The 11,205-nt window shown below is 47.0% G+C and overlaps 1 protein-coding gene across 1 annotated transcript in view; it reads left to right on the top strand.

Moving 5' to 3' along the window:
• Window positions 1–11,205, top strand: part of ABTB3 (ankyrin repeat and BTB domain containing 3) — a 397,711-nt gene that overhangs the window by 381,981 nt on the left and 4,525 nt on the right. The window contains exons 15-16 of the mRNA XM_004373795.3: window positions 5,488–5,556; window positions 9,010–9,123. Coding sequence (XP_004373852.1) covers window positions 5,488–5,556; window positions 9,010–9,123 — 183 coding nt within the window. The remainder of the gene's footprint in view (window positions 1–5,487; window positions 5,557–9,009; window positions 9,124–11,205) is intronic.

Genomic DNA, 11,205 nt, shown 5'->3' on the forward strand with positions numbered 1-11,205 from the left:
GGGATAGGATGACAGGTTTCTCTTTCAAAGGATGAAAAAGGAAGAGGGGGAGCTGAGGACACCAGGCTCCTGGTGGGCAGACAGGAGGCTGGACCCCCAAGGTGGGACTAGGGAGACAGCACACCCTCAAAGATCCAAGTGCCTTTTTCACCTTTTTCCCAACTGCCCACCACCATTTTCTACTGAGAGCAAAGTGGCCACCACCCTTTCCCGAATGGTGTCTACTGGGTTTGAAAGTTTACATGAAACTTGCTTTGCCCTAAGGGAGATGTGGTGAAGAAAGCTGTATGAAGCTCCAACTGTGTCTGAACACTGACCTTTGCTTTCATATAGTTATCTGCATTATTATTCCAATTTTTATAAATGAGGAAACTGAGGCCTCGAGAACTTAAAAGACGTGCCCCCGGTCTTAGGTGAGTTAGTGGCAGAGCTAGGATTGGAACCCAGTCTACCTGATGCCAAAGCCTAACCACGTTGGGCTAGAGTGCCCTTTCTAAATGGGAACAATGAAAATAAGAACAGCTGGTCTGAAACAGACTGGAGGAACCCCTGAGACTGTAGCCCTTAGGCACCCTTCTTACTTGGAACTGAAGCCAATCCCAGAGATCACCTTTCAGCCAAACGACAGACAGGCCTATAAATAAACAATAGCACATGTGAGGAGAGTGCTGCTTAGAACAATCATCTACATGAGACCAAAAGGACAACATATGTCCCAAAGCAAAGATGGGAAGGCAGGAAGGGGCAGGAATACCAGAGGAATGGAACTGGGGAGCTCAGGGTGGTCATGGGGAGAGTGCTGATGCATTGCAAAGACTGCATCCAATGTCATGGACCAAGGTGTATAAACTATTGAATGGGAAACTAATTTGCTCTGTAAGCCTTCCCCTAAAGCACAATAAAAGTACATAAATAATAAGAACATCTCCCATCTCTTGAGGGCTAACTGTGTGTAAGGCTCTAAACTAGTGGTTCTCAATTTCAAGTACACATTAGAATTGCTGGGTGAAAAACTGAAAAATTCCACTCATGCCATAAATCAGACCGATTTAATCAGCATCGCTAGGCAAGGGGCCCAGGCATCAGGATTTTGAAAAGTCTCCTTTGTCCTCCCAATGTGCAGCTAAGGTAGCGTCTTGGTTATTTAGTGCTGCTATAACAGGAATACCACAAGTGGATGGCTTTAACAAAAGTTTATTCTCTCATAGTCTAGTAGGCTAGAAGTCTGAATTCAGGGCACTAGCTCCAAGGGAAGGCTTTCTCTCTCTGTCGGCTCTGGAGGAAGGTCCTTGTCATCAATCTTCCCCTGGACTAGGAGCTTTTCTGTGCAGGAATCCTGGGTCCAAAGGATGCTCTCTGCTCCTGGCGCTGCTTTCTTGGTGGTATGAGGTCCCCCATCTCTCTGCTCGCTTCTTTCTTTTATATCTCAAAAGAGATTAGTTTAAGACACAGTCTAATCTCATAGATTGGGTCCTGCCCATTAACATAACTGCCTCTAATCCCATCTCATTAACATTATAGAGATAGGATTTACAACACATAGGAAAGTCACATCAGATGACAAAATGGTGGACAACCACACAATACCGGGAATCATGGCCTAGCCAAATTGATACACATATTTTGGGGGGACACCATTCAATCTGTGACACGTAGAGAACGTAGTGGTTAAATACACTTTAAGTGGTTCTCACACTTTAACAGGCATCAGAATCACCTGGGGGCTTGTTAAATAAAACTCAGATTGCTAGGCCCCACTCCCAGAGTTTCTGATTCTATATGCTTGGGGTGGGGCCCTGGAATCAGCACTTCTAACAAGGACCCAGGTGATGCTGCTGGTCCAGGAATCCAATTCTGAGAACCACTCTTCTACATCCTCTCATTTAATCCCTTCTCTTACCCCATGAGGTAGGCATTATCACCATTTACAGAAGGGGACCCGGACTCAGAGAGGCTAAGTAACTGGCCCAAGTTCCCATAGCTGACCATGGCAGAGCTGAGGTTCCAACCCAGGTCTGGCTGGCTCCTAGACCTGTGCCCCTAACTTCCTCCCAAGTATAGGGACTTGGGTCCTCCATATCCCCCCCAAAAAAAAATCACCCAGCCCTGAGGAAAGACTCTCATGGCCCGTTAGAGTTTGAAGCTCGAGCTGGATGCTGGGAAATGCACCCTTCCCCACTCTCCAAGTGCAGGGGGCACTTACACCATTAAGCCTGGGACTAACTGGGGCAGTGCGTGTAATAAGAACCTGGCTCATAGTAGGCATTCAATAAACATTTGCTGAGCAGATTCATTGAGTGAGAGGCCTTCGTGGGAAAGCACGGCCCCAGAGGATGCCAAGGCCTGTAATTGCTTGTGACTGGGGCAGGTTTCCTGGCCACATTAACCTCAAGTTACAGTAATGGGAACGGAAGATATAACAGGGCCCTGAGGACTTCTCTGTGCCCACCCCCTTCCCCATAAAAGCAGAAAAGCCTCATTTGCGGCTTGAAATAGGCCACATTGGGCAGGCTCCAGCCAGGGGCCTGTTCACTTCATGTCCATGCTGACAAATCTTAGTAAATGAGACTGGGTTGTGTTTCCTCCCCCTAAGACTGTTTCACACGCAGGCAGGAGGTGGACACAGCTAAGCCCGCACCTGGGCGCCGCAAGGCTGTGGGCGCCATTTGAATGCCTGCTTCATGCAGGTTGGCAGCTGCCAAGGAAAACAGCTCCATACACAGACCCTTCTGTCTAATAAGGGCTCATTTCGCCCCTTTGCAGAAAAAAACTACACCGGCAAAGTCGGCCAGTGGCATGGGACAACCCAATTTAAATTCCATTAGCCCCAGGATCTCCGTCTGCTAAGTAACAGCATTTCAAGTCAGCAGCCCAGCTGTGGATAAAAGAGATGACGTGACGTTAGAGAGAAGTGCTTTGTAAATGGAGAAGTCCTGTGTTGGGGGAAGTTATTATCATGGCTGTTATTGTTATTATTGTTGGTTTGGCCCCTTATGGAAGCTAAGTGTTAGGGGAATGAACTGATTTTAATAAGGCCAATATCCCAACTTTCGCCGACTTAGTATTTTAGATGCTTCTGAGCCACCAGGGTGGGAGAGGGGAGGGAAATGATGCTGTGTTATCATTTAACAAACCCTCAGCCTCCACCATCAATGCGCCACCATGTCTGCAACCAGGCAGGCAGTCGCAGAAGCCCAGAGTCCGTACATGTGCGGCTCAAACACAAACTGGGGGGGATTCATGTTTATGTCTGAAGCATACACACTGCATGTCATGCGCTTGCTGTGGGCTGGGCGCTGTGCCAGGCACTGGGGATACAGAGATGGACATGACACAGTCCGTGCCCTCAAACTGTAGTGAGAAATAACACTGCAGTCATGGATAGTGTGTGCCGAACACAGGGGAGGGAGGAGGCTGGAGGAGGTGACTACTGAGCTAGATCCTTAAGGAAGGGGCGGAGTTTACCAGGTGGAGAAGGGAAAAGTATCCAAGCAGAGGGAACAGCATGGGCAAAAGCTGGAGGCTGGAAGAGAGGGTGGTAGTTCTGATAAAGGCAAGTGGTTGGGTGTTGTTAGAGCATAAAAGGCAGATGTGATCGGGATTAGGAGGACGGAAGGGCAGAGCGGAAGGAGATGAGATCTGGAAAAGTAGACTGATACATAGATGTTCACAGCAGCACTATTCACAATAGCCAGAAAGTGGAAACGAGCTGAGTGCCCATTACCTGATGAATGGGTAAACAAAACGTGGTATATCCATATAATGAAATATTATATGAACATAAAAAGGAATGAAGTACTGAGACCTGCTGCAACATGGATGAACTTGAAAACATTATACTAAGTTAAAGAAGCCAGATACAAAAGGCTACATGTTGTATGATTCCATTGATATGAAATGTTCAGAATAGGTAAAACCCTAGAGACAGAAAGTAAATTAGCGGTCCTCAGGGTTAGAGGGAGAGAAAATGAAAAGTGACTTCTCGTCAGCATGGAATTTCTTTTAAGGATGATGAACATATTCTAAAATTAGATTGTGGTGATAGTTGTACCACATTGTAAATATACTGAAAACCACTGAACGGTACAGTTTAAATGGGCAAATTTTATGGTGTGTGAAACATGTCTCTATAAAGCTGTAAAAAAAATGTTTAATTACTTTAAACACACACTAAGTAGATTAAGACCAATCACGAAGTGTCTTGAATGCCCTGGGTGAGGAAGCGGCAGCATGAGGCAGAAGCACTACTGGAAGGAGAGTTTTCAGCCACAGAGAAAATGAAAGTACTAATGTCTGTTGAGCGCTTGCTGTGTGCCAGGCCCCAGCTAAGGCTGTTATATGCCTCCGTGAATCCTCATCGCAACCCCAGGAAGTAGATAATATTATTCCCACTTTACGGATGATGAAACCGCAACATAGAACACCTAACTTAACCCAGGTCACCTAGCTAGTAAGTGGTGACAGAGCCAGAACAGAAACAGAAGCAGCCCAACTCAAGGGCCCTTGCTTTTAACCACAATCCTGTTTTGGTCATAGACTCTCAGGGCCTGAAGTGACCAGTGAGCAGCCCACTCCAAGCTCCTCATGGTACAGGTGCCCAGAGTTGAGATGTAACCAGTAGATGCAGATTTTGCCGGTACAGCTGCCTTAGAGCTAGGCAGGAAAAGTCAGGGTGTCAAGCAAGCAGGTAGAGGACAGTTGGGAGTGGAGGAGACTGTGGCCAGCTGAAGAGTGTATGTACCACCTAAAAATTAACACTCAGTTTTGTGGGAGGTGTGACAGTGAATTCATTCCACTCAAGGGACACCAGTTTGCAAAGTTCTAGAACTCGGCACCCCATTCAGGCATAGTGAGTCACGTAAGCAAAGAACAGCTTGGCTTGACCTGTTCACACCATCAAGGAGACAGTGAAACGCAGGACTCCTAATGGCTTCATCTTGGATCTCATCAGGCTGTAATAAGGAGCAGGTGGTCCCATGATAGTCCAGAGTCACCCTCTGGGACTTAACCAAGAGGTACCTGGACAAACTGGGACATGTTCCTAGGGGCATGTCCCACTGGTAGAGGCCCTTTAAGCCATGCCATGTGGACAGAAGTTCTGGACAGCCTGACAGGGCAGAAGGGCAACATGAGATCATCACCCATAGACAGGGAAAGCCATCATGGGGAACGGCATTTAGAGTTGTTTAATATGGCCCTGGGGTAGACATTGAACTGGAAGCTGGAAACCACAGGGAGACCAATTGCAGCTTGCTAGAAGGAAAAACTATCCAACAGATAAAACTGTTCAAAATAGAACTTCTTTCCTGTAAGGTAGTGAGCTCTCGGTCCCTGGAGGTAATCAAACAGAAGAGAGCAACCACTAGGAACGAGATGTTATAGAGGCACTGGAGAATGAGCCCAAGGGTCAGATAGTGGCTTTAAGAGGACGGTGCCTGTGTGGGACTGATGTTTGGCTAACTGACACCCACCTGTCCTTTCTTCCAGCTGGTCATGCAGTATCTCTACTATGGTGGCCCAGAGTCCCTTCTGATTAAAAACAACGAGATAATGGAGGTAAGGAATCCGTCATATCATTGGCCTGTCACAGCTCCCTTTGGGTGGGTGGCATCTCTGTCAGCCTGGGTCATTGGCATTCGAGGGCTGTATGTGGAGAGACCTGTGCTGCAGGATCGTTTGGATGAATGTTTGGGGCTCTTGCTCCTGCCGGTCTCCTTGTTGTTGTTGTGTGCTGTCAAGTCGATTTCAACTCATAGTGACTCGACCCCATGTGACAGAGTAGAACTCCCCATAGAGTTTTCTAGGCTGTAATCTTTCTTTACAGGAGCAGATCGCCAGGTCTTTTCTCCCAAGGAGCCACTGGGTAGGTTCAAACTGCCAACCTTTCAGTTAGCAACTGAGCGCTATACCGTTGCATCACCAGGGCTTCTTGCCTGGCTCTGTAGTCCCAGCAAATAGGAAGGGCTTCTCATTGGTGCCCTCCCATGGAAGGCTTGTGGTACTCAGTGTGTTAGCCCAAAGCTTTCAGTAGCAACTGAGTAAAACCCAATTTTAACTGGCTTGGAGGGGGAAGGACCGAGGTAAAGGAAATTTACAGAGTCTGGGGATAGCTCTAGCTCTGGGCACAGCTGGGGCTCAAATAGCATCATCAGGACACCTTCTTCCTTGTCATTTGTAAGAGAATTATAGCCTCCAAAAAAATGTCTCAAGACATGAGGTTGTCTGTGTTTTCCAGACACCGAAGCCAAGAGCAGATTCTAAATCTCTCTTCAGCTTTACTCAGGTCAGCCCTCCCTCAAATGCGCACACTGCTCCCTCTGCTCATGCCTGTCTCCTTCTGCCTCCTGTCCCATCTGGACCACTAAGGTGCTGTGCCCACCTCTCCTAATTCCACCTTCTCTAGCCTCCCTATCCCGGGACCATGTTTCTGATCCTTTCTCTCCAAGGCCAAGATTTCCCCCCTGCTCCTTCCCGGAAATGAAACTCTTGGTTTTCTTGATCAAAGCTGGGAGCTTTGCACCAGAAGCCAAAGTCACTCAAAAAAAAAAAGTCAAAGTCACTCAAAAGAGCCAGGGTCCGTGTTCTGATGTATGAAGTCCAGGGTCCCTGAATTATGAGAGATTTCAGAACATTCTCAGTTGTTCAAGAGGTATGCACGCCACACAATGGTGAAAACGTGGATGCTGAGCCAGACTGCCAGAGTTTAAATCCAGGCTCTGCCACTTCTGAGCTGTGTGAGCTTGGCTGAGTTATTTAACCTCTCTGAGCCTCAAGTTTCCACACCTGTAAAATAGGGAGGAGCCCTGGTGATGCAATGGTTAAGCACTCAGCTGCTAATGGAAAAGTTGGTGGTTCGAACCCACCAGCGGCTCTGTGGGAGAAAGACCTGACAATCTGCTCCCGTAAAGATGACAGCCTAGAAAACTCTATGGGTCAGTTCTACTCTGTCACATGGGGTCACTATGAGTCGAAATTGACTCAACGGTGCCTAACAACAAAAAAATGGGGGTAATAACAGTATCTACATCATTGAGTTATCAAGAGGATTTTAAAAAGTTACTCTTTATAAGGTGCTTTGAACAGTGCCTGGCACATAGGAAGTGCTGTAAGAGCTGTATATTCAGTGTATGGCCCATTTATCCTTTTCTTCTTAACTCTGTGAAACTTCCCAGGCCCCCAACACCGTTACTCCCTCCGTCTCCCTGGACCACTCCTCTGACACTTCTCCTCTACATCAGGACCAGGTTACAATCAGAGGACATGAGCTCTTTTGTAAACATTTATAAAATTATGTTTAAATCAAAATAACGAATGTACATTTCAGTCACATCAGCAATACAAAAGGACTTGTAATAAAAAGCAACTGGCCTAGCCCCACCCTGTCCTCTCTCCAGGCTTTATCCCCAAACCCTGTCGCGATGGAGTCAGCTCCAACTTGTTGTGACCCCATGTGCGTCAGAGTAGAACTGTGCTGCATAGGATTTTCAATGGCTCATTTTTCAGAAGTAGATTGCCAGGCTTTTCTTCCAAGGTGCCTCTGGGTGGACTCAAAGCTCCAACCTTTCAGTTAGCAGCCAAGGGTGTTAACCATTTGCATCACCCAGGGACTCCAGTCCCTTTTAACTCTTACTGTCAACTCTTTCAAGGAGCCCTGGTGGTGCAGTGGTTAAGCACTTGGCTGCTAACCAAAAGGTCAGCAGTTTGAACCCACCAGCTATTCTGCAGGAGAAAGGTGTGACAGTCGTTTCCATAAAGATTATGGCATTAGAAACCCTATGGGGCAGTTCTACCCTGTCCTACAGGGGCGCTATGAGTTGGAATCCACTCCACGGCTCTTTCAGCCACTCCCCAAAACGTAATTACCTCCATACCTCTCTCAACACACATCTACTGAACATCTCCCCAGGCCAGGCACTGTGCTGGGTGCCAGGGAGACAGGGATCAAAAGGGACAAAGATCCCTGCCCTTCTGGATGCTAGGGAGGGAGACAGTAAACATGTGCATGACATCATGTCCGATGCGATGAGCAAGAAGAAGACAGGATGAGGGGAACAGATGGTGATGCAGGGAGGTGACTTGAGATGAGGTGGCCTGGGAGGCCTCTCTGAGGAGGTGACATTTGAGTGGAGACTTGGATGAATAGAGGGAGTGACCCTCGTTGATAACCATCTTGCCAAATAACATCGTTCACCCTTACTTCTGGACATACCAATTTTAGGCATTTTTGGTAGACCTCCTGCTATAATTCATATGAATTTTGTTCATTCCCACCACACTCCCTACTCCTTTGCCATCCTCCTCAACAGATCCCATCACCATGTCTAATTCCTCTACTATCACCTTCGTGCTTTAAACTAACATCCTAACACCTTTACTTTTTTTTTTTTTTTTCCTTCCACAAACCCTTTCTTCATCTCTTATCTAGGACACGTGACATTATCAGAATTACACGTTAATACAACTTCACCCAAAGCATGTTTTCCAGAACAATAGTCCTTCAAGATCCTCCATGAAAAAAATAGGGCTTTAAGGGGAAAAAAGGAGCCCTGCTGGCGCAGTAGTTAAATCACTTGGCTGCCAGCTGGAAGGTCAGCAAACCCATCAGCCGCTCCTCGGGAGAAAGATGTGGCAGTCTGCTTCGTAAAGATTACAGCCTTGGAAACCCTCTGGGGCAGTTCTACTCTGTCCTATAGGGTTGCCATGAGTCGGAATCTACTTAATGGCAATGGGTCAAGGGGAAAAAAGAGGTTAATGTCCCCCCCATTAGACACGCATAAAGCAAAATCTGAAATAACTGGCTTTAAGCCCTTATTTTCTCCATGTGGTGGACACTGAGCATCCCAGATTTCTACAACACTTTTACTCCTAGTCCTTCTGCCTCATGACCATATCTCTTGCTCCCCCACTATGGACGATGAGGATTTTTCTCTCCACTGTCATTCCTCTCAGTCACTCCCCTCCCTTCCTTCCACTTTCTGACCTCTAACAGACTGTTTTGATGATTTTCAGCTTCTATCTGCTGCTAAGTTTTTCCAGCTGGAGGCTTTGCAGCGACACTGCGAGATTATCTGTGCAAAAAGCATCAATACCGACAACTGTGTGGATATTTACAACCACGCGAAGGTAATTGATCCCATCCTCCCGGCCCGTGCACACACCACACGCAGAAGACACACCAAGTCAGGGCAGAGAGCAAGGCTGGCCTCCCACTCGGGCCTCCTCCCAGGATCTGCTTAAGCCAAAAACCAAACCGGTTGCCGTTATAGCAACCTGACCCTATAGCACAGAGTAGGGTTTCCACAGATCACCTGGTGGATTCAAATTGCTGACCTTTTGGTTAGCTGCTATAGCTCTTAACCACTGCACCCCCAGGCCTCCAGGGTCTGCTTGCTGCTCTAGTAAAGAAAGATGCCTTTCCCTCCACCCCTCCTCTCTAGAATACAAGGAAAACAAGAACCCAAAACTTTCAAAAAGCAGAGTTGTTCTAGAACAGCGCTTCTCAAACTCTAAGGTGCATATGAATCACATTGCAAACCCATTCAGCAGGTTTGGGGTGGGCCTGGCTTCTGCATTTCTGACAAGCTCCCTGGTGATGCCCCTGTGGCTGGCCTAAGCAGGGTTCTAGGCCAGTTGCTCTCAAAGTGCGGTTTTCAGGCCAGCAGCAGGGCCACGGTTAGAAATATAAATTCTCAGGCTCCACCCCACCCAGTCCTACAGAATCAGAAGCAGCAACTGCCTTCACAAGCCCTGGTGGGGAGGGGGGTGTTCTTGATGCTCGCCAAGTGTGAGAACCACTATTTGAGAACATTAGAATCACCTGGGCATCCACTTAAAATCCCTAGGTCTGGGAACTATGACAACCAATTAAATCAACCTCTGGCAGAGGAACCTAGGCAAGGGTTTTTTTTTTGTTTTTGTTTTTTTATGCTTCCTAGGTGATTCTCATATGTTGCCAAGGTTGAGAACAGTATTGTTAGTGGACCCCCAACCTGGCTACTAATCAGAATCACCTGAGGAGCTTCCTAAACTATTTAACCCTCCCCCCTCCAACTCTATGGACTGCAGCAGTAGCTCTGTGGTGGGGCCCTGGAATCTGTATTTTTAACAAGCTTGAAGGGTGATGAGCCCGCCAGCAGCCCTGAGGCCTGTCTTCACACCAGGTTTCAGGTACCACTGATTTCATCAATTCCTTTCACAAATAAGGAGGCGGGGACCAAGAGAATTGATTTGTCCAAGTGCCACTTCATTTTGCTTTCTACTGCTGAGGACAGGGGGATTAACATTTGATGGGAAGAAAAACAAGTTAAGATCAGCAATTAATTTAAAACAAACACACAAAATGGCCCTAGAGAGTGACAACTGATGTGAAGAACGCACTTTTTGTTCCTTGTGAAGACTCCAGTTGCTTTTGAGATGTTGTTTCTGTCTTAAGGCTACATTCAGTGAACACTTTAACGTACAGGTACCTATGTTACATCATCTTGTTAATCCTCACCACAGCACTTTCTGGTAAATGCTGTCATTGTGTGCCATCGGGTAGATTCCAACTCATAGCAACCCTACAGGACAGAGTAGAACTGCCCCGTAGGGTTTCCTGGGCTGTAACCTTTACGTAAGCAGACTGCCACATCTTTCTCCTGTGGAACTGCTGGTGGGCTCAAACCACTGACCTTTTGGTTAGCAGCTGAGTGCTTAACCACTGCACTACCAGGGCTTCCATAATGCTATCGTTAGTCTCATGTTACAGATAAGGAGGAGAGTCCCTGGGGGATGCAAACAATTAACCTACTCCTGCTAACCAAAGGTTGGAGGTTCAAGTCCACCCAGAGGTGCCTCAGAAGAAAGGAATGGTGATCTACTTCCAAAAGAATCAGCCATTGAAAACCCTATGGAGCACAGTTCTACTCTGACATACATGGGGTCACCGTGAGTCAGAGTCGACAGCAACTGGTACAGATAAAGAAACTGAGGCACAGAGAGGTGAAGTAACTTGCTTAAGTTCACACAGTGCTGAAATGTAAACCCTGGTTTTTCTGACTCTGAAGCACAGATTTTTAACCCTGCGTTTACTGCCTGGCCTAATCAATGTTTAAAATATTTTCAATAATCCTTGATACCCAAAAAAAGATTTTCTAATTGTTCGTTAGTAAATCAAAGAGTGTAGTAAGGCTACTTCTTACACACACACACACACACACACACACA

This window comes from Trichechus manatus, unplaced genomic scaffold (genome assembly GCF_000243295.1).
Source record: "Trichechus manatus latirostris isolate Lorelei unplaced genomic scaffold, TriManLat1.0 scaffold00027, whole genome shotgun sequence".
In the NCBI taxonomy this organism is placed as follows: Eukaryota; Metazoa; Chordata; class Mammalia; order Sirenia; family Trichechidae; genus Trichechus; species Trichechus manatus.